The 27,765-nt window shown below is 42.4% G+C and overlaps 1 protein-coding gene across 2 annotated transcripts; it reads left to right on the top strand.

Annotated features, from left to right (window-relative positions):
• The first annotated feature begins 9,662 nt into the window (after window positions 1-9,662).
• POLR1E (RNA polymerase I subunit E) lies at window positions 9,663-27,105 on the top strand. Of its 2 annotated transcripts, none has more exons than XM_069964366.1 (12): window positions 9,663-9,811; window positions 11,651-11,751; window positions 12,635-12,711; window positions 13,413-13,510; window positions 13,931-13,986; window positions 18,042-18,186; window positions 19,719-19,829; window positions 22,204-22,300; window positions 23,524-23,654; window positions 24,088-24,169; window positions 25,591-25,722; window positions 26,827-27,105. In XM_069964366.1, the coding sequence occupies exons 1-12, from the start codon at window positions 9,706-9,708 to the stop codon at window positions 26,981-26,983; spliced, it is 1,293 nt and encodes a 430-aa protein (XP_069820467.1). In that variant the 5' UTR covers window positions 9,663-9,705; the 3' UTR covers window positions 26,984-27,105. The 2 variants fall into 2 exon arrangements, with proteins under 2 accessions (XP_069820467.1, XP_069820468.1); XM_069964367.1 differs by lacking the exon at window positions 9,663-9,811 and adding an exon at window positions 9,835-9,934 and having other exon boundaries at window positions 26,827-27,102.
• The last annotated feature ends 660 nt before the right edge of the window (window positions 27,106-27,765 follow it).

Below are 27,765 nucleotides of genomic sequence, written 5' to 3'. Positions count from 1 at the left end.
GCGAGCGGGGCAGCGGCCCTGTCTAGTGGTCTTGAGAAGAGCGGGGCGTGGGGGGCCCCCTGGATGTTGGGGGCCCCAAGCGATTGCTTGGGATGCTTGGTGCCAAAGACCGCTACTGCTTGGGAATGGGTGTAAAAGGGGTTTCTGTATCTGACAAAGTTGCGGAGGGGCTCCCCGGGTGATCGCTAAATCGTCCGGGCAGCCCATACAGCATAGCGGCAATCTGCCGCTGCCGCTCCTATTCCACGGAGCAACGGCAGCAGATTGCTGCTATTACAGTTGCTTGTTTTTTAACATGTTTTAAAAACAAGTGACACAACGATCAGCTGATATGAACAATGTCGGCTGATCATTGCCTTTTATTCCACGTGCCGATTATCGGCCGTAACAGCCAATAATCGTTCCGTGGAATAGGGCCTTAAGAAGCCCTTTACATTGTTCATTTGTCACATCCCCCTGTCTAGTTCATTCTGCTCCCTATCTTCAGCCTTGCAGCCGTCTACTAAATCAACAACCAGGAGGCCCTAGAATAAAAGTCTTTTTTTTTATAGTGGTAGAGAAGATCTTTTGTTGGGCAGAGACATGAATAATAAGGTTGTCTGCAACCCACATAAATTAAGTTCAGAATGTGATAGCCGACCAATCAGCTAGTCCTAAGGAAGAGATCCCAAGGAATGACCTCCACATGAGGAACCCCGAAGATAGACCTTATGGCAACAAGAAAAATGCCAAACTGGATAAATTCTGCTCCCATTACCTGGCAGACAATGTTTTTTTTCTATCAGGGTGTTAGGTGTGCTCTCTCAATGAGGGAAGCAACAAACAGGGCATGTACCAGAGTTAAAAGATTAGCCCAAGATTAGTGTTCCTTTAAGAAGATGGACTTCCAGTGCTCCTTCAGATGTAGATATCTTGGAGTTTCTTCAGGCAGGGTATGATAAAGGTTTTTCTCCTAACACTATTAGAGTCCAGGTCAGAGTTATCACACATGTTACTAGATGGGATCCTTCTGTAGTTCTGAAGTATCTTTGTACCAAACCATTTGAGCACCTGGAGGAGGTTCCTGTCAGATATGCTGTCCTCAAGACCACTCTACTTCTGGCAGTCACATCGACAAAGAAGGTTAGTGAACTACAGGCATGTTCTTCTGCTGGGCCACATACCACCATTCTGCCAGATAAAGCCCTGCTCAATCTGCTGCATTCATTTATCCCTAAATGTTCTTCTTTCTTGAATCTCAATCAGGTTTTACATTCACCAGTCATCTTTTGTGAAACACCTTTGGTAGAGGATCCCAACTTAAAGGGGTACTCCCACATTCAGAAACTTTTGATATTGTAATGCCCTTTAATAAACATAATATTTTATTCTTACCCGTACATGCTCCCCTGGTGTCTTCCTGCAGAGTCTCTGGGTCTACTTATGACCACTGCCATTGCCACTTCTGAGACTTGTCTTGGCAGTGACAGCCTGCTCAGCAAATTACCGACTGAGATGGGACAGCGGCCACCACATTTGCCAACGCTGGAACACACATTGTAATGTCAGCAGATTAATCTTGTAGATGCTGTCAGTAGTGAGCAAGTGACAGACATAGTGCAAAGCAGTATGGATGTACTTCTGAGTACTATACAAGCAATCACATCAAGAAATAAAAAAAAGACGTAAAAAAAAATAAATTAAAAAGTGAAAAAATAAAATTAGCTTTCCCATTAAAGTCTTTTATTACTATAAACTCCACCGGAGCCCAAAGCAAAGAGGGACATGACTTTGGAAGGGGAAACCTATAGTCCCTTCAGTCTTGTCTGCATAGTTGTATACACTTAAAGAGTCATATATATATATATATATATATATATATATATATATATATATATATATTTTTTTTTTTTTTTATTTATTTTAAGAAACTTTGTAATTGGGTTTATTAGGCAAATATGCCATTATCTGCTTTCAAAAAGCCTTTTCCCAGGCCCCCCCCCCCCCTTCCTCCTCTTTTCCATTCACTGCTAAATATCAGGAAATTGTGACTTGTTGCATCAGACACAACCCTGTCTGTTCTATGGAGAGGGGAGGGAAAGGAGGGGGAAATCGCCTGTACTATTGATTTCTGAAAAAAATAAATAAATGACAGTGACACTTTAAGGTGGTACTGCTTAAGGCTATGTTCACACTAAGTATATTTGAGGCTGTATAGCAACCAAAACAAGGAGTGGATTGAAAACACAGAAAGGCTCTGTTCACATAATGTTGTAATTGAGTGGATGGCCGCCATTTAATGGCAAATATTTGCTGTTATTTTAAAACAACGGCTGTGGTATTGAAATAATGGCCGTTATTTACTGTTATATGGCGGCCATCCACTCAATTTCAACATTGTGTGAACAGATCCTTTCTGTGTTTTCAATCCACTCCTGGTTTTGGTTGCTATGAGGACCTGACATGAGGACCAAATACTGCCTGAAATATACATAGTGTGAACCCAGCCCTAAAGTGTAAGGGGCCTATTCCATGAATCGTCCCGATTATCGCTCTGTGGAATAAATACAACGATCAGCCGATGACAACTATCATCTGCTGATCGTTGATATAGGTTTGAACCTATAATTGTCAGGCGCCAACCGCGCATCTCTATGTGTAATAGTGGTGCGCGGCCGGCGACTGGCGATTTACATTACCTATCCAGCCTGCAAGGCTCCTCTTGCGCTATGCTTCTCCCCAGGTCCCACGCGCTCCAGCTTCAGAGCGGCCAGTGATTGGCTGAGTGGCCTGTCAGCTGAGACAGGCCACTCTGAAGCTGGAGCACTCGGGACCCAGGGAGAAGAAAAACGCAAAAGAGGAGTCCTGTAGCCTGGATAGGTAATGTATAAAGTTTAAGCAACTGCTGCAAGGACATCGATAACAATGTCCATCCTTGTTAAACTATAATCGGGCCGTGTAATAGGTCCAGTAAACGAGCGGTGATTTAGCAGATCAGCGCTCGTTTACAGTTATTATCGGGCCCCATCGGCCTGTCGAATAAGACCCTACCTGTCATAGAAAAATCTTTTGATCTATCATAAAGACATGTCAAAAGTTCTGATCGGTCTGGGTCTAAGTGTTCAGACCCATACTGATTGTGAGAACAAGCCGGGAGAAAGCCACGCTAAGTTTGATCCTATCCCTGCTCTGTGTCACCTTATGAGTCAGTCTATGGAGCCTGACTCTTTTCACTGACAGAGCCGGGAGAGGACCACGATGCAGTGCAGTCCTCTCCCCGCTCGTTCTGCCGATCAGTATGGGTCTGAACACTCAGATCTGGACCAATCAAAACTTTTGACATGTCTCTATGACATGTGAAAAGATTTTTATGATTACTGGCACACTTTAAGAGGAAGAAGTATATTCCTAGTGTATTCCTTCGAGGAGGGTGGGATTTAGGAAAATATATAACTTTCTGTCTTGTCTCTTCCTTCCTCTCTCTCACAAGAAGATCCGGAGAAATACATTTTCCTCCCACACTCCCCCTTTAATAATTTTTAGTCTTCAACTTCTCTTTTTGCTAGTGTAATAAAGCATGTATTATTGTCAATCTCATCTGTTGGTATATGGTACATATGCATGGTACCATATATGTGATGACAATATCTATTTGATTTTAATTTGATTAGTTACAGTATGGCATTAACCCTCTAAGCCCAAGGGTAGGGCCATCCTTCAGCCATGGTCCCCTAGAGGTTTCCTCCAGAGGGTTTTTTTCCCCTTATGAGTGCTGTAGGATGACTCTTTATTAGTCAAGGTTTAGCTTTGCTTTGCACAATTTTCATAGCTTTGCCTGGACTTGTAGTACTAAGTTATATGTTCATGGCAATGAGTTAAAAGTACATAAATGTGTAAGAGTCTGCAGTGTCCAGAGCCTTATTTATGTATTGTAGTGCAGTGTACAGAGCCTTATTTATGCATAGTATTGCAGTGTACACAGTCTTATTTATTATGTAATGTATTGCAGTGCAGTGTACAGAGCCTTATCTATGTATTGTATTGCAGTGTACAGAGCCTTATCTATGTATTGTATTGCAGTATACACAGCCTTATTTATTATGTAATGTATTGCAGTGTACAGAGCCTTATCTATGTATTGTATTGCAGTGTACACAGTCTTATTTATTATGTAATGTATTGCAGTGTACAGAGCCTTATCTATGTATTGTATTGCAGTATACACAGCCTTATTTATTATGTAATGTATTGCAGTGTACAGAGCCTTATTTATGTATTGTATTGCATTGTACAGAGCCTTATTTATGTATTGTATTGCATTGTACAGAGCCTTATTTATGTATTGTATTGCAGTGTACACAGCCTTATTTATTATGTAATGTATTGCAGTGTACAGAGCCTTATTTATGTATTGTATTGTAGTGTACAGAGCCTTATTTATGTATTGTATTGCATTGTACAGAGCCTTATTTATGTATTGTATTGCAGTGTCCAGAGCCTTATTTATGTATTGTATTGCAGTGTACGGAGCCTTATTTATGTATTGTATTGCAGTGTACAGAGCCTTATTTATGTATTGTATTGGAGTGTACACAGCCTTATCTATGTATTGTATTGCAGTGTACACAGCCTTATTTATGTATTGTATTGCAGTGTACACAGCCTTATCTATGTATTGTATTGCAGTGTACACAGCCTTATTTATGTATTGTATTGCAGTGTACAGAGCCTTATTTATGTATTGTATTGCAGTGTACAGAGCCTTATTTATGTATTGTATTGCAGTGTACAGAGCCTTATCTATGTATTGTATTGCAGTGTACACAGCCTTATTTATGTATTGTATTGCAGTGTACACAGCCTTATTTATGTATTGTATTGCAGTGTATAGAGCCTTATTTATGTATTGTATTGCAGTGTACAGAGCCTTATTTATGTATTGTATTGCAGTGTCCACAGCCTTATTTATGCATTGTATTGCATTGTTTAGAGCTTTATCTATGTATCGTATTGCAGTGTACAGAGCCTTATCTATGTATTGTATTGCAGTATACACAGCCTTATTTATTATGTAATGTATTGCAGTGTACAGAGCCTTATTTATGTATTGTATTGCATTGTACAGAGCCTTATTTATGTATTGTATTGCATTGTACAGAGCCTTATTTATGTATTGTATTGCAGTGTACAGAGCCTTATTTATGTATTGTATTGCATTGTACAGAGCCTTATTTATGTATTGTATTGCAGTGTCCAGAGCCTTATTTATGTATTGTATTGCAGTGTACGGAGCCTTATTTATGTATTGTATTGCAGTGTACAGAGCCTTATTTATGTATTGTATTGGAGTGTACACAGCCTTATCTATGTATTGTATTGCAGTGTACACAGCCTTATTTATGTATTGTATTGCAGTGTACACAGCCTTATCTATGTATTGTATTGCAGTGTACACAGCCTTATTTATGTATTGTATTGCAGTGTACAGAGCCTTATTTATGTATTGTATTGCAGTGTACAGAGCCTTATTTATGTATTGTATTGCAGTGTACAGAGCCTTATCTATGTATTGTATTGCAGTGTACACAGCCTTATTTATGTATTGTATTGCAGTGTAGACAGCCTTATTTATGTATTGTATTGCAGTGTATAGAGCCTTATTTATGTATTGTATTGCAGTGTACACAGCCTTATTTATTTATGTATTGTATTGCAGTGTCCACAGCCTTATTTATGCATTGTATTGCATTGTTTAGAGCTTTATCTATGTATCGTATTGCAGTGTACAGAGCCTTATTTATGTATTGTATTGCAGTGTCCAGAGCCTTATTTATGTATTGTATTGCAGTGTACACAGCCTTATTTATGTATTGTATTGCAGTGTACACAGCCTTATTGATGTATTGTATTGCAGTGTACACAGCCTTATTTATGTATTGTATTGCAGTGTACACAGCCTTATTTATGTATTGTATTGTACACAGCCTTATCTATGTATTGTAGTGTACAGAGCCTTATTTATGTATTGTATTGCATTGTACAGAGCCTTATTTATGTATTGTATTGTATTGCAGTGTACAGAGCCTTATTTATGTATTGTATTGCAGTGTACAGAGCCTTATTTATGTATTCTATTGCATTGTACAGAGCCTTATTTATGTATTGTATTGCAGTGTACGGAGCCTTATTTATGTATTGTATTGCAGTGTACAGAGCCTTATTTATGTATTGTATTGCAGTGTACACAGCCTTATCTATGTATTGTATTGCAGTGTACACAGCCTTATTTATGTATTGTATTGCAGTGTACACAGCCTTATCTATGTATTGTATTACAGTGTACACAGCCTTATTTATGTATTGCAGTGTACAGAGCCTTATCTATGTATTGTATTGCAGTGTACAGAGCCATATTTATGTATTGTATTGCAGTGTACAGAGCCTTATCTACAGTATGTATTGTATTGCAGTGTACAGAGCCTTATCTATGTATTGTATTGCAGTGTACACAGCCAGTGGCGTAACTACCAGGGTCGCAGCAGTCGCCGCTGCGACCCGGCCCGCCACAAGGGGGGGGCCCGCGGGGCCCGCTGGGCCCCTGAGGCCCCCCCTCATCAATCACTCTTGTGACCGCAAGCATTGTGTTGCTTGCGGTCACAAGAGGCCGCCTCCGTCTGCCCCTGATCATGCGCTGCTGCCGGGGGTGTTGCGTCCTATCCCCGGCAGCGCGTGCATCATAGAGTTCACTGCTCCGGCACAGGGAGCGCACATTAGAGACGCTCCCTGTGCTGGAGGTCCCAGCACAGGGAACTCTATGATGCGCGCGCTGCCGGGGATAGGACGCGACACCCCCGGCAGCAGCGCATGATTCGGGGCAGACGGAGGCTGAAGAAGAAGAGGATCGCCGGGGGAGCGCGTTGTTAGGTGAGTTGTGTGTGTGTTTTTTATTTAGTTTTATTTGTTTTAATAAAGGAAAGAGGCGGCTATCTATAGGAGGGAAGGGGCCATTTATAAAGGAGGGGGGAGAGGTGGCCATCTATAAAGGGGGGCAAGAGAGGGGGACCTTCTAGAGGGGGGGTATCTCTAAGGGGGGGAGGGGGACCATCTATAAGGGGGGGGAAGAGGGGGACCATCTATAGGGAGGGGGGGGGGGAGGAGACCATCTATAAGGGGGGGAAGAGTGGGACCATCTATAGGGGGGGAGGGGACCATCTATAAGGGGGGGAAGAGGGGGACCATCTATAGGGGGGGGGAGAGGGAACCATCTATAAGGGGGGGGGGGAGAGGGGGGCAATCTATAAGGGGGGAAAGAGGGGGATCATCTATAAGGGGGGGAAGAGGGGGGCCATCTATAAGGGGGGGGAGAGGGGGACCATCTATAAGGGGGGGGGAGGGGGACCATCTATAAGGGGGGGGGAGAGGGGGACCATCTATAAGGGGGGGGGGAGAGGGGACCATCTATATAAGGAGAGGGGAGAGTGGGCCATCTATAAGGGGGGGAAGGGGCCATCTATAGCAGAGGGGGCCATCTATAAAGGGGGGAAGAGGGGGACCATCTATAAGGGGGGGGAGAGGGAACCATCTATAAGGGGGGGAAGAGGGGGATCATCTATAAGGGGGGAAAGAGGGGGGCCATCTATAAGGGGGGGGAGAGGGGGACCATCTATAAGGGGGGGGGGGAGAGGGGGACCATCTATAAGGGGGGGGGAGAGGGGTACCATCTATAAGGGGGGGGGGGGAGAGAGGACCATCTATAAGGGGGGGGGAGAGGGGGACCATCTATATAAGGAGACGGGAGAGTGGGCCATCTATAAGGGGGGGAAGGGGCCATCTATAGGAGAGGGGGCCATCTATAGGAGGGTGGGAGAGGGGGCTATCTATAAGGGGGCAATATATAAGGGGGGGAAGGGGCCATCTATAAGGGGGGGCATCTATAAGGGGGCCAACATAGGGGGAGAGGGGGCTTTCTATAAGAGGGGATATACAGAGGGGGCATCTATAAGGAGCCTACATAGTAGGAGGCATATACTATAAGGGGGATACACAAAGGGGGCATCTATAAGGAGGCTACATAGTAGGAGGCATATACTATAAGGGGGGATACACAGAGTGGGGACCATCTATAAGGAGGCTACATATAGGGCATACACTATAAGGAGGTCACATAGTGTCAGGGTTACCCACTAAATGAGGCCAATACAAATGTGCAGTTTGTAGAGAGATTACGATGGTGTCAGAGTGAGGAGTCTAATATGTCTGTCTGGCAGATTCTGTGGATTCGTGGCTCGGAGAAGTTCTCATAATGGCCGAGAGCAGATGGAGAAGAAGATGAAGAGGGAAGAACTCCGATCAGAGAAGACGTCCCCTGTGAGTCACCTGATGTAACTGCACTGTAATGTATATGGTGTCTAGAGCCTGTGTGGAGCTGCGTCCACCTCTATATGACTGGATGCGGTGATACGTGTACAGTGGATGTTATTTAGTAGCAGCGGTGGTGTTAGTAGGTGGTGGTGTTAGTAGCAGCAGCGTTGGTGTTAGTCAGTATGTGGTGGTGTTAGTCAGTATGTGGTGGTGTTAGTCAGTAGCAGTGGAGGTGTTAGTCAGTATGTGGTGGTGTTAGTCAGTATGTGGTGGTGTTAGTCAGTAGCAGCGGAGGTGTTAGTCAGTATGTGGTGGTGTTAGTCAGTATGTGGTGGTGTTAGTATGTGGTGGAATTATTTGTTACTTGCTATCTGGTACTATGTTTTATTGGTCTTAGTATACAGGATTTGGTCAGTAACAATATGGCGGTAATATGTGTGGTGATAATATTTTCTCTTCCTATCTTAAGATCGTTATTCGTAATATCTGTCTTGGTGTATATATATATATATATATATATATATATATATATATACACATATATATATATATATATAATATACACATATACCAATAGCATCACTTGGTCGAGGAAGGGGGGGGCCCAAGTTGACCTCTCGCACCAGGGCCCAGGAGTCATTAGCTACGCCCCTGTACAGAGCCTTATTTATGTATTGTATTGCAGTGTACAGAGCCTTATCTATGTATTGTATTGCAGTGTACAGAGCCTTATCTATGTATTGTATTGCAGTGTACAGAGCCTTATTTATGTATTGTATTGCAGTGTACAGAGCCTTATTTATGTATTGTATTGTACACAGCCTTATCTATGTATTGTATTGCATTGTACAGAGCCTTATTTATGTATTGTATTGCAGTGTACACAGCCTTATTTATGTATTGTATTGCAGTGTACACAGCCTTATTTATGTATTGTATTGCAGTGTACACAGCCTTATTTATGTATTGTATTGTACACAGCCTTATCTATGTATTGTATTGCAGTGTACAGAGCCTTATCTATGTATTGTATTGCAGTGTACACAGCCTTATTTATGTATTGTATTGCAGTGTACACAGCCTTATTTATGTATTGTATTGCAGTGTACACAGCCTTATCTATGTATTGTAGTGCAGTGTACACAGCCTTATCTATGTATTGTAGTGCAGTGCAGTATACACAGCCTTATTTATGCATTGTATTGCAGTGTAATTTTGGTATTATAGGACGTTATATAGACAAATTATTTAGTGCATGTTGCTGTTGACCACTAACAATCATATCGTGCAGGCACCATCTAAGGAAAGTCCTCCTCTGGTCTCCAATAAATCCTGGCCAAGCTTTATTACAGTAAGCCATTCCTTATGCGCAGGTATTGTCGGGCAGTGACCAGCAGAGGGCGCAGTGCGCTGCAGACACGTGTGGAGCGGAGAGCCGTGGTCCTTCTTGATGGCAGTGTTCGTAGCATTGGTTAGTTTGCTGGTTCCCTCCCACTAGCAAGTAGGAAGTCCGTGTTGCCCACGTGTGTGAGAGACATGGCTGGTAAAGCCGCCTGGGAGTACCGGGGCGAGCCCGAGCGGCCGGCTCTGCTGGGTGAGACGTGTAGCCGCGCTGGATAGTCGCCATGAGCTGTGCGCTGTGCAGCCTGCTCTGTCTGCTGCTGCTGGGAGGGCTCCTCCTATACATATACTATACATATATGCAGCACTAGTATTCCCTATCCATCATGGCAGAAGGGAGTGGAGTCACCGAGCCAATGCAGGCCTTACTGCTCACACAGTTTTCTCATTCTTTCTTTATTCATCACTTTTCTTTGGCCGCAGTAATATGGCTTTTTGTGTTTTGTGTCACAAGTTGTCTGTTTTAAGGTTCAGATAACTTACTGGTTACATTATATTTATTTAAAAGCATTACTGTCATTTGTAATAACTTCTGACATGTCAAAGTTATTGATCCCATCGGTCTCTCTGCTGCGATCTGGAGATACAGCTGAAGAGAGAGCGTGGCAGTGCATGTCTCTCCCCGGCTGTCAATCAAATCCAACTCTTGTCTGATTAGAGTCTATTAAGCGAAAGAGTTGGATCTTCGATTGGCCAGGCAGTACAGAGCTCTCCCCCACTGTATCGCCACAACCCAGGGGGTCTTATGAGTCAAACCCAATGTGACTTATATCTTTTGACATGTCTAATAATTGGATGATCCAAGTCTGAGACACATTAAAGGAGAAGTCCGGTGAAATTTTTTATTAAAGTATTGTATTGCCCCCCAAAAGTTATACAAATCCCCAAAATACACTTATTACAGGAAATGCTAATGTGCTTTTTTCCCTGCATTTACTACTGCATCAAGGCTTCACTTCCTGGATAACATGATGATGTCACGACCCGACTCCCAGAGCTGTGTAGGCTGTGGCTGCTGGAGAGGATGATGGCAGGGGGACACTGAGGGACACAGGGCACTGAAGGGACACTGAGCATCCCTCTGCCAACATCATCTCCAGCAACCACAGCCCTCACAGCTCTGGGAGTCGGGTCGTGCTATCACCATTTTATCCGGGAAGTAAAGCCTTGATGCAGTAGTAAGTGCAGGGAAAAAGCACATTAGCATTTCCCGTAATAAGTGTATATTGGTGATTTGTATAACTTTTGGGGGGCAATACAATTTTTAAATAAAATTTTTCACCGGACTTGTCCTTTAAATGGAAACTATCAGCAGGTTTGAAGTATTTACCCTGCTGATATGCCCTTATAGCACGTGGGGTGCTGAGGATGAGGGTAAGGGTGCCTTTACACAGAGATTTATCTGACAGATTTTTGCCAGGAATAGACTATAAACAGAGAACAGGTCATAAAGGAAAAACTTTTGAAATCTATTCCTGGCTTTGGCTTCAAAAATCTGTCAGATAAATCTCTCTGTGTAAACACACCATAAAGTGACTGTACCACCAGGCCCAGGCTGAAGCACTGGAGGCGGGCCGACCCACCCTTAGTGGGAGGAAACCCTAGCCCCTCTATAATAGGGTTCCATTGATTCTAATGGAGTCACCCAATGGAGGGGCTGGGGTTTCTTCCCACTAAGGGTGGGTCGGCCCGCCTCCAGTGCTTCAGCCTGGGCCTGGTGGTACAGTCACTTAAAGTTTTTTACAGTCATCCTTGGTGCAGTTTTTGCTATTTTAAAATGAAAGCTGGGGTCTGATGGTACTCAATTGCTTCATTTCATTAGACTATGGTCACGCCATGTATTTTTTTTTCCTTTTATGGTTTGAAGTTTTAAGCAAAAAATAACTGTCCAGTGTTTTCTATTTTGCAGTTCAGTTTTCCAATGGAACGGTTCAAACCCCAGAAAATGTTTGTTTTACGTTATATAACAACAAAGCTGCCACGGCCCCTACCAAAAGCCAGAGAATTTTGGTAAGACAACTCGATGCATCTTTGTTATCCCTTCAAGCTATTATCCTACACAGTGTTTATAGAAGGGACCAGAGAAGCATTGGCCAGTCATCACAGACTCTATGCGGGGAGAGTAGGACAGGTAAGTATACTTTACTGACTCCCACAGCCCCGACAGCACGGCTAAGTATGATTGTTTTCCTGGACCCCCCTTTTAATAGAAGGAAATTTAGTGGCACTGCGTCCATGGACCTCTACAGACTGGAACCACATTGTCTTTAGCGACATAAGCTTGTTCTGTTTAGGATACAACAATAGTCAGGTTTCAGTATGGAGGCCTTATAGTGTGTGCTTTTATTCCTGAAGTGACAATGCGCGAACTACTGGTGTTATGATCTGGGACGCCATCATATATAACAATTGATCTTATTCGTTGCCTCACATTGCACAGCTTCTGACTGGCATTTTTCTGCAGTATAATGTATACCCACACAAAGCAAGGGTTCCCAAGGACTGTCTTTGCTAGATTACAACACTTCCTTGGCCTGCTCTTTTGCCAGATTTATTACAAGTCGAGCATTTATGATAAGCCAGGTTTGGTATCCTGGAAATGGGCCGGATCTACAGGCCCTGCATAGTCTGTGGGCGAACCTGCATACCTATATGGCCAGCCGTATCTCATCTTGTATCCAAGCTAGAGGCGACCCAGCAGGGTTCTAGAGCCTCTTTTTAATTGTACAGTTTACCCCAGAACACTTATCCTTTTAGTCTGTTGTTGTATTCACATATATCATCATTACTATTCACAAATACAAACTTTTATTTGATTCTAAAAACTTTTTTTTTTATTAGTGAGTGTATGTTTTATAGATGTAGTTATATCTCATTTTCTGATATTTTGCAGACAGCACAAACAGAAAGGCTGAGTTACATTGGAAAAAATTTCACTCCTGAAGCTTTGAAGTCCAGCTCGCTATGCAGGTAGGAGCACATTAAGGATATGTTCACATGGTGCATTTTTCATGGGTGGAAAAGAACAGCACACAGCAGACATTTAGAGGGTAGCCTTGGATTTCCACTGCATATTTTGTCACTTTGGACTACGTTTTTAAGCCGCAGTCATGGATGTAGATTATCGCCATTCAAATGGCATTATGCATCATAGATATGCGTTCCTGACAGTTATAGAGTGACATGTCAGATGCACGCTTTAGACAAATTTGCAATGTGTTTCACCTTATGGTCTCCTTGGCAGTATGGCATTCACAGTTGGTCTGCAAGGCATCTATCTGGGCCTCAGTACACACTTTCACCAAGTTCTACTAGATTCATCCCCAGGTGCCAGCCAGGGCTACATGGTACGGCAAGCTGCTGTGCACTAGGTGGATAACATGCCCCCCCAGAACTTCCCATAGTGCTGTGCCCACCAATGATATTACCAAGAAAATTGTATTTTGTGCTTACCAGTAAATCCTTTTATCATTGGTTGTTAGCAGAGATCAAAGATCCAATATCCTGCCCTTTTCTTATTTCTACCAGACCTAAGATTTAGATTTTGCCTTCCATGTTGCTATGTCCAACAAAAATCCAAAACTTCCACTTTCCTACAGCTTGCTACTTGCTTTGTTTTGGTGCATCAACCAGGGTAGATCTATAAACAGTTGTAAAATTTTGTTTATCAGGTATTTTGTTGGGGTACTAAATAAAGAAACTGGAAAGATGCAAGTGTATGATGCTGAACACTTCAGTATGCAGCCAATACTAGAGGACAGCCGTTCTGGTAAGAAAAATCCACTCTAGCATGGTAAAAATCCCTGAAAGCTTGGCTTTCATTTCATATTCAGTTCTGAAAAAAAATGAAAGCTGTGCTGTGATTGTTTGAAGTGGACAAAAGAGACTTTTTTTTTTTCCTTTGCACCACTTCATAGAACTATCAGTGCGTCCACTTCTGGAGACCTCACCTACGAAAAGACATTGATAAAATTGAAATTTAATTGGTCCAAAGATGGGCTCAGTTTGGGTGTGGTCTTGCAGCTCATTTCCATTGAAATGAATGAAGCTGAACTGCAAACCATACACATTCACATAACAAATTGACAGATTTTGCCAATATAGCAATATAGCATGTATCTACCATAAGACCACATACACACATTAAGTGCAGTATGTATGTAATTTTTTTTTCTTTTCTGGTTGGTAGAAGATCAACAAGCTGAAGAAACCAGAGACCAGTCAAGGTTAACCTACAGAGACAAGGTGTGTTAACAGTTTCATATCTGTAAAAGGGTTTTTTTGGGCTCAAGTGGGACCTCAATGCAGCCACTGACTGACTGACTGAGTGGAAACTGCATGCGCTGACCCCAAACACAGCACGCTTTGTCTACTGGGTGGGTGCCAGGGAACACAGGTGGCGGTTTGAGCCCAGGAGGTAAATATAAGTACCCCCTCCTAACAGTCAAAAATATAATTTTTCTTTATCTTGGAAAACCAATTCAAACTTTCGTTTTGCTCCTTGTAATGTCGGAAAACATTTTCATTAACAGACACTTTGCTAAATGACAGGTTATTGTGAAGAGTCAGACTAAAGTATCTGCTAATGTAGATGTTCATTTCAAGGATGTACATACAGTCCTGAAGGAAAGGGTTTACTGCCACATAAATGGTGATTTTCACAGTAGAAGTGAATTTAATATAACTTATTATTTAATATTATTTCCATTAAATGAACTCATCTGTTCATTATCAGGCAAAGTCGCCTACATTACAGAGAAGCAAAGTGAAGACGTGTTGGCTGAGTCCATTATACCCTATGGAGGGGGGGTGAGGGGGATGAGTGAGCAGGAAGAGGAGACAAGCAGACTGTGCAGTTTAGAGACTGGGCACATAAAACGCTGGATTCACAGGTCACACTGCTCAGTGCTGGGTTGGGAACTTGGTGAGATAAGATCACAGGATGTTGTGCTGTGCAGGGCTACCTTTTCTCCTCTGTGCGCTCACTCATTCTCCTCGACCCCTCTCCCCTCCATCAATCAATGACACAGAAAACCACACAGTTGGGCGTGATGACGTGAAGCTCAGCACACCTAGATAGTAACAAATGAGCCTTACAAACCACATTATGGTTAATACCAACAACATTATACTTCAGCTTCCTACACACCTTTTAGTAGACAATGGCATAGATGTAAACATTTTCATAAGTATAAACCCGATTACAGATTATAATATAGCAGGATTAGATGTGTATCAGGGCTGTTTCCATTTCACATATCATGAAGTGGCCATAAATGATACTGTCTGCTACACACCACTGACTTCATTGAGCCCATGATCTGCAAATGATAGCAGGACACAGATGTAGAATGCAATGAGGTCAGAACTGAAAACAATCTGCAGGTATTGTTATATGCTTCACACGTCACTACACTACCCCTTTATGTGCAGCACAAGGTGTAATAGTAGTATGACCATGAGTAAGATCACCAGTCACAATGCATTGACTCTTGTACATGTCGGGAGCTTTTATTCCTGGAAAAGTAATAAAGATTAAAGAATTCCATACACAGTTGTGGAATTGGAAACTTTGAAGCTTTTTCTATCTTGTCCTCACTAATGATGGAAGGTAGTGCTTAAAGAGGCTGATTTATGGTGAGCTGGATTGTGTATGCACTTATTATTATTATTATTATTATTATTGTTATTAGCTGCAGGTTTTCTGCACACACTCCTTACTTATCATTTTCAATAGGCTTGGGGAGGTGGGTATGGTAATGGGGCAGTGTGGGCACTGAGGGGGCACCCTTTCAGGTTTCACCTCAAGCAGCAGAGAACCAAGAATCGTCCCTGTGTGTATAGCAGATAAAAAGCATATGGAAAAATGTATAATGTGAATAATAGATATGCCTGTCTCTATGTAAATTCATACAGTGCAGAAAGCAAGTGTTTACATATGGTGAATATTCAGTTAGAAACACAGAAGACTGTCAGCAGAAAAGACCACCTGGCCCATCTAGTCTAGTTGTGAATTGTTCAGGACATGGAGGCTGGAGACTAGCTGCATCCACTGCACATACACAAAAAGGAAAATCTACTTTATATCTCTACCTTATTTACTCAGAAGTCACCCCAGGATCATGTATGACATTAGAAAGAAGCTGCTGAGACAGATTTACGTCACACCAGTGTGATCAATAACTTCCCTGGTGTCTGATTGGCCATTTTATGAGTCGATCCCTCATAAAATATAGGAGTCTGAACTGCGGCTTGCTGACTCCACAGCCCTGGTACAATCTGCAATCCATCCTATGTAGGATGCATGTCTAGAAAGTTGAAAACAGGAGCATATGAACATGCATGACATTCATCAGGTGCATCAAAACATTTTGTGGAGATGCACATGGGTCCAGTGTCTTCTCTCAAACTACATAGTATAGAATATAGAGAAGATATTTCACCTAAACACTTGCTTTCTGCAAGGTATGAATTTACATAGAGAAATGCATATCTATTATTGACCTACCATATAGTGTGTGTGTGTATATATTTTTGTATATACGTTAAATTCTGGTATGCAGGTCCTAATCCTGCTATAATGATACTATAACCTGTAATTGCACAGATGTAAACATTTTCACGTATAAACCCTACCAAAAGGTGTGATATAATGTTGTTGGCATTAACAATTTGTAAACCACAATGTGGATTGTAAGGCTCATTTATTAGTATCTAGGTGTGCTGTGCTTCCCGTCATCACGCCCACCTGTGTGAGTGGTGGGCTCCACACGTACCTGGTTGTTTAATGCGGCCAAACACAAGGTGTAGTTGTCATGACTAATGCTGGGTTTACACGGAATGATTATCGTTCAAATTTTCGCAATAACTATCGCATTTGAGCGATAATCGTTCCGTGTAAACACAGCAAACGATCAAGCAATGAGCGAGAAATCGTTCATTTTGATCTTTCAACATGTTCTCAAATCGTCGTTCGCTAAAAATTCGCAGATCGCTTTGTGTAGTCTTTCAAAGATTCACCCTATGTGAAAGATAGGCTTAAGCGATCTTAAAAACCGATCACAATAAAGATTTTTCTTATGAATTTTCTAACGATTTTTCTATCTATTTATTCGTCTAAACGCTGATCGTTATAAAAACCAAATCGTTGCTTCAAAAACGTTAAACGATCAATTGGGCGAATTATCGATTCGTGCAAACGCAGCATAAAGGTGGTATTACACTGCATGATTTTTCGGCGATAAATGATCTCAAATGACCACTATGACTAACAATCTTAAATCGTTCACCCTATTACACAGGGTCGTTCTTGCGCTCGTCCTTTCCTGGCTGATAGACTTGGTGTTATTAGACCAAACGATATTGGAACGATTTGTGAACGATCAATGATGAAAATATTTCTCGTTGGTCGTTTAATCGTTGCCTGCTATTACACAAAACCATTATTGTTTAAGTCAAAACGATCTAAGGATTTTTCAAATGATATTCGCCCCTTGTAATATGGCTCTAAGGGTGCTTAGTGCATCAGAAACGCGTTGGAGATGGTATCGCTGCGTGTGCATGTTACTGGTAAAAATTTTAAAAAATAAAGCTGCAAAACATTTCATGCTGAACTTAAGCCTTTTTCTTGCGTGATATAATTGACACGGATAGGAGTGTGAGCACGAGCCCATGTACTGAATAAAGCCACTCCAATCCACAGAAAGCATTGTGCCTTATCAGGGCCTGGCACAGCTTGCTGCCTGCATCTTTGTAAATCCTCTGCACCGTCCTGTAATAGAATTCGTGTCAGCAACAACCTTAACTTAAACAGGTTTTTTGGGAGTGTCATCCAGTGTTTTTGGCCTACATTAAAGGGGTATTCCAGGAAAAATTCACCTGTATTCAACGGCTCTATTCATTCCTATGGAGATGCCGGAGAGCCAAGAAAGCACTCTTCTGGCTTACTCTGCTCTTTCCGGCGAGACTATTCCTATGGAGGTGCCGGAGAGAGCTCACTAAGCACTTTCCGGCTTACTCTGCTCTCTCCATCACCTCCATAGCAATGAATAGAGCCGTGGGTCACGCAAGTACTCTATTCATAGTAGAGCCGGTGGCGCCCGATACGGAGATTGGCAGAGGTCGGACTTCTGCATTTTTCTTAAACAACCTCTTTAAGTCTCTGACTACTGAGAAGCCTCAGTCCCATGTAAAACCAGGGCTGAGTGAAATACTTACTTGGGGGTACACATGCGATATTCACATTTGATGCTGCAACCACTGTAATATGTGCATGTTCATTACCTCTCTTTGTTAAATAGGTTGATGCTTTGATTGAAGCCTTCGGAACTAACAAACAGAAACGTGCTTTGAGTTCACGAAAGCTGAACCAGGTCGGCAGTGAAATTTTAAGTAAAGAAATGGCAAAGGCAGCTGAAGTTATTATCGAATCCAGGGGAACAACAGGTAAGCACTAAATTTAGGCCTTTCACTAAAATTATTTATTATCTATCCACACGATGCGTGATACATGTGTGATCTCTGTGGCTCCATCATCAGGCTGATGAGCAATCTCGAGAACAGTGTCTCTGAGTGTCCCTTGTGAATGGTGCAGTAGTGCACATGTGTGACCAGTGCTCCTGTTAATGCTACAATGCTGACAAATTGCTGATCGCTATCTCCTGTGGATAGGTGATGAATTATTTTTAAGGGAAAAGGTTTCACAGATTCACATTCCAGTTATGTTTACATGGTAACAGGGTTTATAGATATAATGATGCCTACATTACTGCACAACAAATAGATGACTTGCCATTTGTCTAATAATGTAGATTGCTTCTACAAATTCCAGCCAGGAAAAATGTTTGCGGCTTGCTAAGCAACCATTTCCTATAAATACACTTTTATGATGACACTATTAGTTATCGTGCCGTGTCCACAATTTCAGGATTCTGTCAGTGTTATGGCCAGCATTTTTTTTTATTATTATTCCTGACAGGTTCTGTGGTTTGTGCAAAAACCTGTATGTTTTTCAAGAATTCTTCCTGGAACATATGTATGGGGTATAAATTGCCCCTTTTTACCTGCATTGTTTCTTGGAGTCACTGTGGGGATAATTTTGCATAATCAGCTTACAAAAGTGCACTAGAAATAAGTGTTTTGGTTGTGAATTGTCAGAGAATTTGTGCAATGTGAACATGTTGGTAGATACCTCAGTTTTCTGGTTTAGGGCTTATTCACATTTGAAATGTTAGGTACAATGGAATACTAAGAAAAATGTACTTAGATGTATACTGTGGTGTACCTGCAGGTTTCATTTGGCAGAATAAAAGAAAACTATCCGCAGGTTGGAAATATCTAACCTGCTTATATGTCCCACGGGGTGCTGAGGATGAAGGGAAGCTTCTTACCTTCATCCTCAGCAACGTTGTTGTGCACTTTGTAGTTTAATCCATATACTAATGAGGTGGGTTGATGCACTGGGGACAGGACTACCACCCTCAGTGCATCAGTCCACCCCACCTCTCCTAATGAATACTCATCCGGTCCTCTGCAGTGATGAGCGGCCGGCGTAATTTCACTGCAGAGCTCTGCTCCATTATTTATTAGAAGGGGCGGGCCAGTTGGGGAGGATCGGTGCACTGACGGAGGTAGCCCTGCTACCAGTGCACCAAACTGCCTCACAAGCATACGGATTCAACTACAAAGTACACAAACGGTGCTGAGCATAAAGGTAAAAAAATAAAAAATTCTACATTTTGTGGCGCCTTATAGATCATTTGAATCTCCTTTCCTACACTGTAATTTGGAACACAAAGCCGAAAAGCCATCTTCTTCCAGATTGTGTGATAGTACGTGGAAGGCCTTCCTTTGCTGCTGTGAGGAGACGTCAGTTCACTGGTGGTCTCTCTTTCCCACACAGTCTCTCTCACGCATGTGTAACAAATGTATTTGACATTTCAATTGTGTTTAATATGCCCTATATGCCATTTCTACAGAACTGGTGCAAGAAGCTGTGGTCAAAATAGAAGAGGAATCCTATTCATTGTACTTGCCTTTATGTAATGCCCAAGCAGACAAACTAGAGGACGTTTACAAATTCGATGATCGTATCCTTCTATAGGGTAAACTAAGCACCCTTTTTCAGATTCCAGATAACTTCAGAATGCTCAATTAATTAAGTGGCCATCTAAGCAAATCTCCAGAAAAGGTCACCCTATAATATACTTTTCACGCTGTAACTCACCGTGCCCATTGGAGGAAATTCCTCAGACATTTGGCATAGACAGGTGCGTTCTACACTCACCGGCCACTTTATTAGGTACACCATGCTAGCAATGGGTGGTCTTCTGCTGCTGTAGCCCATCTGCCTCAAAGTTCGAGGTACTGTGCCTTCAGAGATGCTCTTCTGCCTACCTTGGTTGTAATGACCATGTCTACCTGCCTAAATGCACTGAGTTTCCGCCATGTGATTGGCTGATTAGAAATTAAGTGGTAACGTGCAGTTGCACAGGTGTACCTAATAAAGTGGCCGGTGAGTGTATATTGTATATTGCTGTATGGAATAGTGAAGTAACCAAATTTAAACCCTTATATAAACTACACTAACAAAGGACAAAGCACACTTTTGACCTCCTTATAGGGCTGGGCGATAATGGCCTAAATCAATATTGCGGTTTATCGCACATGTAGCTGCAGTAACGATAATTCAACTATAATTCTGGCACGCCCCTTTTTACAAACCACACCCATTTGCCATGCCAAACTGGCAATATTTTGATTTAAAAAAAGTAAAAAAGAACTCACTAAGCAGCAACCCGTGCTTAGTCTATTATCATTATTATTATTATTTGCCATTATTAGGGGGTCTATATGGGGGGGGGTGGATAGGTGTGTATGACTATATGGGGGGGGGGATGGATAGGTGTGCATGACTATACGGAGGGGGATGGATAGGGGTGTATTACTAAACAGGAGGTACATAGGGATAGAGTTACAGGACTATACATGGGAGTACATAGGGATAGAGTTACAGGACTATACAGGGGGCACATAGGGGTAGGGGTGTATGACTATACAGGGGGGCACATAGGGATAGGGGTGTATGATTATACAGGGAGCACATAGGGGTAGGGGGTGGATAGGGGTGTATGACTAAATGGGGGGCGATTAGTAGAGATGAGCGAACCAGCCGGATTTCTGGATCGTATGAATAAGAAATCTCGGCGGCTGACTCCCGCTGTCTGCTCCCTCCGTGCAGCGGGTGGATACATCGTAAGGAACGCCTAGAAAAATGGGATAACGCCATTGGCATTGGCTGTATCCCAGTTTTCCAGGCGTTCCTTACAATGTATCCACCCGCTGCACAGAGGGAGTCAGCCGCCGAGATTTCTGATTCAAACGAACCAGAAATCCGGCTGGTTCGCTCATCTCTAGCGATTAGGGGTGTATGACTATACAGGGTGAGGGGAGGGCGGGGCGGACAGGGGTGTATGACTGTAGTTCCTTCAGTAGGAATACAGGACTGTAGCCTAGGAGGAATGAATGGGGTGCAGCAGGCAGGATGCCACCCACAGCACTGTCTCCTATAACTTGCTCCAGCCATTCATTCCTCCTATGTTACAGCCCTGTATTGTTACTGAGGGGACTAGAGGACAGCCGCCGCCAAGTGCTGCTATGACATGCCTGCGTCCCTACACAGGCATGTCATAGCTCGCCAGCTGGGGGGGGGGCTTAGACGGGACCGGTGCCTAACCCCCCCCCCCCCCCCCCAAACCAGTCCTGTCCGAAACCACCCGGCTGGCGAGCTCTGCACATGATGTCCTGTGTGTGCAGGGACGCGGACATGTCATAGCAGCATCTGGGGGCGGCTGTCCTGTCGTCCTCAGTGTGCAGGGTCACCGGACCGGACGTGTCGTGGGCGCTTAGACAGGACAGGTGCGGTGGGACGGGGCCTTGGACCGGACGGGTGGGGAGGGCGGACAGGTGCTTGGACAGAATGGGTGGGGGGGGTCGCTTGGACTGGTGCGCGGGGGTGGGGGGGGGGGCATTCTCACCCGGACCCTGCTGCTCCTCCACTACCCACTCTGATACCGGTGCCCCTGCACATAATGTGCAGCGCTCGTGCTGGGCAGCTCGTGTGTGTGCGCTCTGACAGGACGGGTGCAGGGAGGGGGCATTCTGACATAGAGATACAAAAATACCGCAAATACCGTCCTGGCTAAGTTGAAGTCGGTTAACCGACGCCAGTGATGGTATCGGTATTTTTGCGGTATACCGCCCAGCCCTACCTCCTTACATTATTGGGGGTTTATGGATACATTTAAAATGTATGTTGGAGAGTTGCAGATGCTTTGTGTGCTGCTAGAAGAAATATCTCATACTTGATATAAAAGCTCATGCATATATGCTACTATAACAGCAAATCATACATGTGGTACGCCATTATTATCTATATATCCTTGTACTTAACCTTTTCATAAGTCATTCCTCCGCCTGAATACGCGGCTCTCGAAAATGTTGCTGCTGCTTTTAAGGATATTACAGCGGATGAGATCCAGACAAAGATAGAAAAAAAAGAGTAAGCCAAAATTATAATGTATTCATTCATTATGGGGTTGGAAGTATGATGCTTTTGGATGTCTTCTATGTGCATGCAAATAACAGAGGTTTTATTAGTGCAGACACATGCAAAGCTTGTAAGTTGTGAGTCTAGCAGAGTAGCTCTGTATGTTTAAATATCCATTCAGACAATTTGGTGCATCTTTGACTGCCCTAAATACAGAAAATTATATATAAACCATAGTTAGTGCTACTGTGATATTCTTACAGTGATGAAGCTGGTGGAAACCTGCTGGCCACGCCCTTCAAGTTAACCCCAAAGCAGCTGTAGATAGAACAGAAAATTTTGATCTATTTGTATGGTTCATCTTTTATAGATGACCACTGACTCCTTTTTGACATTGTTTACAGTAAGAAAATGAGTATTGCACATTTTTGCTACATAGACAGATAAACTAGAGGTACCATGTCCACTAGGGTGCTGTCACATATGTCAGGTCCAAGTGCTGACAAATTCTCTTTAAAGTGACACTGTCACCCACTTTTTGCATTATGACTTCTCTTACACAGGGTAAGGGGTAAATTTAGCAGTTTTCATACCTTATTTTATATGATACGTCATGGTGCTTGTTCCAGTAAAAAATAATCATATCATCTGTGGATTGTGCTACCTGGGCGGAGCTTCACAAAGCGCTACTTAGCCCTGCCCACAACAGCACAGTAGACCCCGCCCCTCTGTGACGTCATAGCTTTTTAGGTACCATCGCCTCTGCACCATTGGAACAGGCCAGCCTAAAGGTCTAGGCCCCACCCCCTCTAGGTCGGCCCATACAAGTGTCTGCCGAGGGGAAGGGCCTATGCGCCAGTGATGTCACGGAGGGGCGGGGCTACGTGGCACTTTGAAAAAGATGACTTTTTACTGGAACAAGCACCATGACGTATGATATAAAATAAGGTATGAAAACTTAAACTTAACATAAACTTTAAAATGTGTTTGTAATGTGCATTTTAGGTATGTTTCCCCAGCTGTTTACAAAGTGATAGGACCCATATCTGAGGTGCACTCTTCCAATTATCCTCCTCATCTCCTTATGTAGTTAGCAAATCACCCCACAATTAGTGATCTAATATGTGCTTATGTGTAATCATTCCCACTTGGCCGTTGTGGAGTCTGTTATTGCTGTTTATGCAACAGTAGTGATAACTTATATGTGGTTTGGCCATTTTTATTTTTCTTTCTAGGCATGGTTCTTATGTACTGCATGAACTTGGAGAACTAAAACTTGCAAAAGACATTGATAGACAAGCCCGTGCTCTGTGGTTTGTGGACACGCTGATAAAACTCAGTAAATTAAAAACTGTCAAGCGGAAGGGTAAGTCACAGTTTTACATATGCATTGTAATTGTAGTTGCTTAATGAGGGGGGTTGCTAGTGGAATTTAACCTTTTTTTCATATATGTGCACCATTTGTGGTCACATGGTCAGTTTTAAAAAAAAGATTTAAAAAGTGATTGCGTTAAATATATTATAATCTATTTATTTATAGCATAATTTGACACAATTTAACCAATTAGCAGTTACCTACGTATCTCCTAGTGAGCAGTCCTATTATTTTCTCTTGTACCTGCCCACAAAGAAATTTGAGATCACATGGTGTATAGATAGTGATCGTAGATTCTGTGAGTGTTCAGCTTCTCTCTCATGAAGGAGTTTTGAAGCAGTGCCTTAGCAAGAAGATTCCTGGGCCGCTGTAGTTAGAAGATCATTGCAGCTTTTTCACTGTTACATCTTGTATCCTTCTTTAGATCTTGCTGCTATGGGATGTCCAAGTATTATAATTGCCAACCTTATGAAGAACTTCACTGTCTCAACATTTAAAAATGAAAGGTGAGTTACTCCTTTCTTTTCTATATCACATGCTGGCAATGCCTTCTTTCTCAAATGATTGCCTGCCCCTTAGATTATAGATATAGATTAAAAGAGAATAAACAATGACGAAATCATTGATTATTTCAATTAGTATTGCTATCTATTTTATTGCTGGACAAGTATCCTAGCACATAGTAAGGGAGTATTTCAACAAAAACTTAAAAAAACAAAAAACTAAACACAGTACAGGGATCAACTTACCAATACATTGGCACTCATTTGATCCCAGTACCCACCTGCAGCCCCCCTAGTATGCTGTTATGTCCAGTCTTAATTTCCCTGGCACTTCCTGTCTAATCAGCTCGACACTCTTCCCTACAAGTCCCATACTCCTGCGAGACCAAGCTGGCCCAGCACTCCTATCTTCTAAGTCTAATCCCTCGCTTGACTGGTAAGGTCTTGTGCACCTATCAAAGAGACACTAGCTGAGAGTGTACGTCCTTTACACTGTACCTTGTCTATGCAGGGAGAGAGGGGCCATGGCATAGCTTTAGGGTGCCTTTAAAAACACATAGATTTCTGACAGATTTTTGCAGCCAAAGCCAGGAACAGACTATATACAGGGAACAGGTCATAAAGGAAAGACTGAGATTTCTCTTCTTTTCATATCCATATGTGTAAAGGCACCCTTAGGGAGCAGAGAGGACAGACTGAACTGTCTGCTATGCATCAAGCATCATGAGAGTTGGGACAGGAGAGTGGGTTGTGTGAAGGCCAGGCCCTGTTCAATGACACGACTTGGTGAGGCCTAAAGGACAGGACAGGCAGCGACTTATTAGAACTACAGAACGTAAATGAGGCTTGTAGCTGAGACAAATGACTCCTTTAAATAAAAAAAAAAATTAAATTCCCACTGCAGAATTTTTTGGTGATATTTTCATTCCTTCTTCCTCCTTTTATAGCCGTAGCTTTGTTCTTTAATTTTTTCATCAACATCTTAATGGGCGCATATTTGTTTTGTAGAAAGTAGTACTTTTTAATGCCATCTTTCATTTTACAATTTTGTGAAACAAAAAAAAGGTTTTAAGGCAAAATGGGAAAAGGGCAATTCTTTTTTTTTTTTAAGTAGGGGGTTTTGTTTTTTGGCATCTAACTACCTAGATTCTGCAGTTACTTTTGACTGTGGCGTCGAAGGTGTTAAATGGCCAGACTTGGCCCTACTTGATATGGATGTACATGTACATCAAATGTAGGTAGGGGTTTTAAATCTATTTAAAATTTTTATTCAATTCATTTTAAATTTAAACCCCCTTCTTTTCCCATAAGTAAAAATTGCCTTCTGTACCCAGCCCAGTGAAAGAAAATGCTGAATGAGAAAGCCTTGTTTATTGTGTTCTCTGCTGCAGCTAGCATGACATGACTTTATATTTCTTTTCTAGGGTACAAAATTCTATATCTGCGACAATGAAATGTAAAATTGTATCTCAAGTCCTAGCCCTGGCATTGCATATTTCTGATTTTCAAGTGGATCTAACTTTATTACAGAGGGATCTAAAGCTTACAGAAGACAGGTAAGGAAGCCTCTCCTTACATTAAAGCATCTCGCTGGACTAAAGGGCCTGTAAAGTCTCTATTGTGGTCCTGGAGAATACCTTCTGCCTTCTTTACGTGCGTTTTGCCAACTCACGTTTGATCATACCTTATGCTGAGGACTGCATTGAAAGGGGCCCTGTCTTGGTGAAGGTCTCATGTATGTGGACAGATGAGCAGACTCTTAGCTGTGGCATATGTAGTCCATGCTGTTAGTACCTTTTTATTAGTGCATTCTGCAATCAGTCCTGTGTAAACCAGGGCTGTGGAGTCAGTAAGCTGCATTTCCAACTTCTGAATTTTAGCAGGCCTGATTTCCAACTCCAGCTCTTTTATAAATGTCTTGTCAGACACCAGGGAACTTATTTGTCCTACAAGCGGCTTCAGTGTAATGTCCTACATGATCCTGGGGTGACTTCTGAGGGAGTAGGAACAAACATAAAAAAGCAGCTTATCCTCTGTGTGTGTGTGCTGTGGATGCAGCTAGTTTCCAGCCACAATGTCCTGAACTACTCAGAACTAGACTAGATGGACCAGGTGGTCTTTTCTGCTGATAGTCTTCATGTTTCCAACAAAATATTCACCATACACAACAAAACACTTAACAATACCAGATACCCATGATGTAGAGGGGTCAGCCTTAGGCCTAGATTTATCAGCTGTCTGTCAGCGTCCGCGCTCCTGAATCATTCTGGCCCTACAGCAGCTACCCTCTCAGCCAGTGACTGCAGCTGTCTGCCACTTCACTCACTGATAGGCGGAAACTACATGTATGTGAGAGGTTTTTTCTGTGTTTTTATTTTTTTTTTTATTTATTTATTTTTTTTTAAATAAAGGGCTTTGATTGATAGAGCAAAAGCTAGAATAATGAGGAACATTTATAAAATCCATATGAAAACTCAGTAATAAAATTTTGAAAGTTTGAAAGCTGGAGTCTATCTCACACTAGAACTCAATGACTCCGACTCCACGGCCCTGGTGTAAAACGTACAGGACTTCACTGTGATGAATACTTAGTGAAATACAAGATTATTTACTTTCTAGCAGCATTTTCACGTTCTGTGGTTTCATATGTTACTTCATAGGATGGTTGAAATTGCTAAAGCCTTGAGAATGAAGATTAACAAAAGAATGATGTTCTCTGACTTGAATCTGGGAGAAGGACACAAAATGGGCACACTGGAGCTACCTCTGGTAGTGTACAAGCCGATGGGAGGGAAGAGAACACGAAGAAAATTATGAGGAGGAAAAAAAAGCTATATGGACTTGTTACAAATGCTATCATTTACCTGCCAGAAGAAACCAATAAAGTAATGGACTATGCTGTGCTAGTTCCATTTTATATGTCCTGTTTTGTTCAGTAATTGTAATGTTTACAAAAAGGTAACAGTACCAGTATTTTTTGTTTGTTTTTAACTTTTATATCTAATAAGATGACAGTGGAGGAAACCACCAATTTTATATTTTGTGAGTTAAAGGGGTTGTCCGGACAGATTTCTTGCACTTTACTTGAAGTCACCTGTATTTTTACCATTTTTTTTTTTTAGGTATTTTTTTTTTTTAACTATAAGGGTCCATTCACAGACAGGATCTGCAGCAGATTGTATGCTGTGTTCCATCATTTAATTAGAATAATATTTGCAACTTCACACCTCTCATTCACTCACTGTAGGACACTTAGCACGGCAGGATTCCGCCACGGAATGCTGCCCTATTTGCTCAGTGTGAACATACCCTTAAAGGGATTATCGCTGCCCTGTTGGTAAACACAATAAACATGTTATGCTTACCTCTCCATGTTCCCCCAGTGTTCAGATAGTGTTTCCTGCTGGCAGCAGCCCTGCTACTTCCGAGACCATCTTATCTTGGGAATAAAAGCCCACTCAGCCAATCATTGGCTGAGAGGGGATAGCGCCACAGCCAGTGATTGGCTAGGCAGGCTGTCACTCCCAAGACCACTTTTTCTCGGACTTAAGGGAGCTGCAGTCAGCGGGGACACTGGGAGTGCTGAGAGGTAAGCATAA

The sequence above is a fragment of the Dendropsophus ebraccatus genome, chromosome 3 (assembly GCF_027789765.1).
Source record: "Dendropsophus ebraccatus isolate aDenEbr1 chromosome 3, aDenEbr1.pat, whole genome shotgun sequence".
Classification (NCBI taxonomy): Eukaryota; Metazoa; Chordata; class Amphibia; order Anura; family Hylidae; genus Dendropsophus; species Dendropsophus ebraccatus.
Note: the sequence above shows the minus strand (reverse complement) of the source record. Positions and strands in the feature narration are given on the sequence as shown.

Coding starts and splice junctions, on each gene's coding strand:
- POLR1E (XM_069964366.1), top strand. CDS start 9,706: ATGCGCAGGTATTGTCGGGCAGTGACCAGCAGAGGGCGCAGTGCGCTG. Junction 13,987..18,041: donor GGTTAACCTACAGAGACAAG/GTGTGTTAACAG, acceptor TTTGTTAAATAG/GTTGATGCTTTGATTGAAGC. Junction 22,301..23,523: donor ACAAAGATAGAAAAAAAAGA/GTAAGCCAAAAT, acceptor TTTTCTTTCTAG/GCATGGTTCTTATGTACTGC.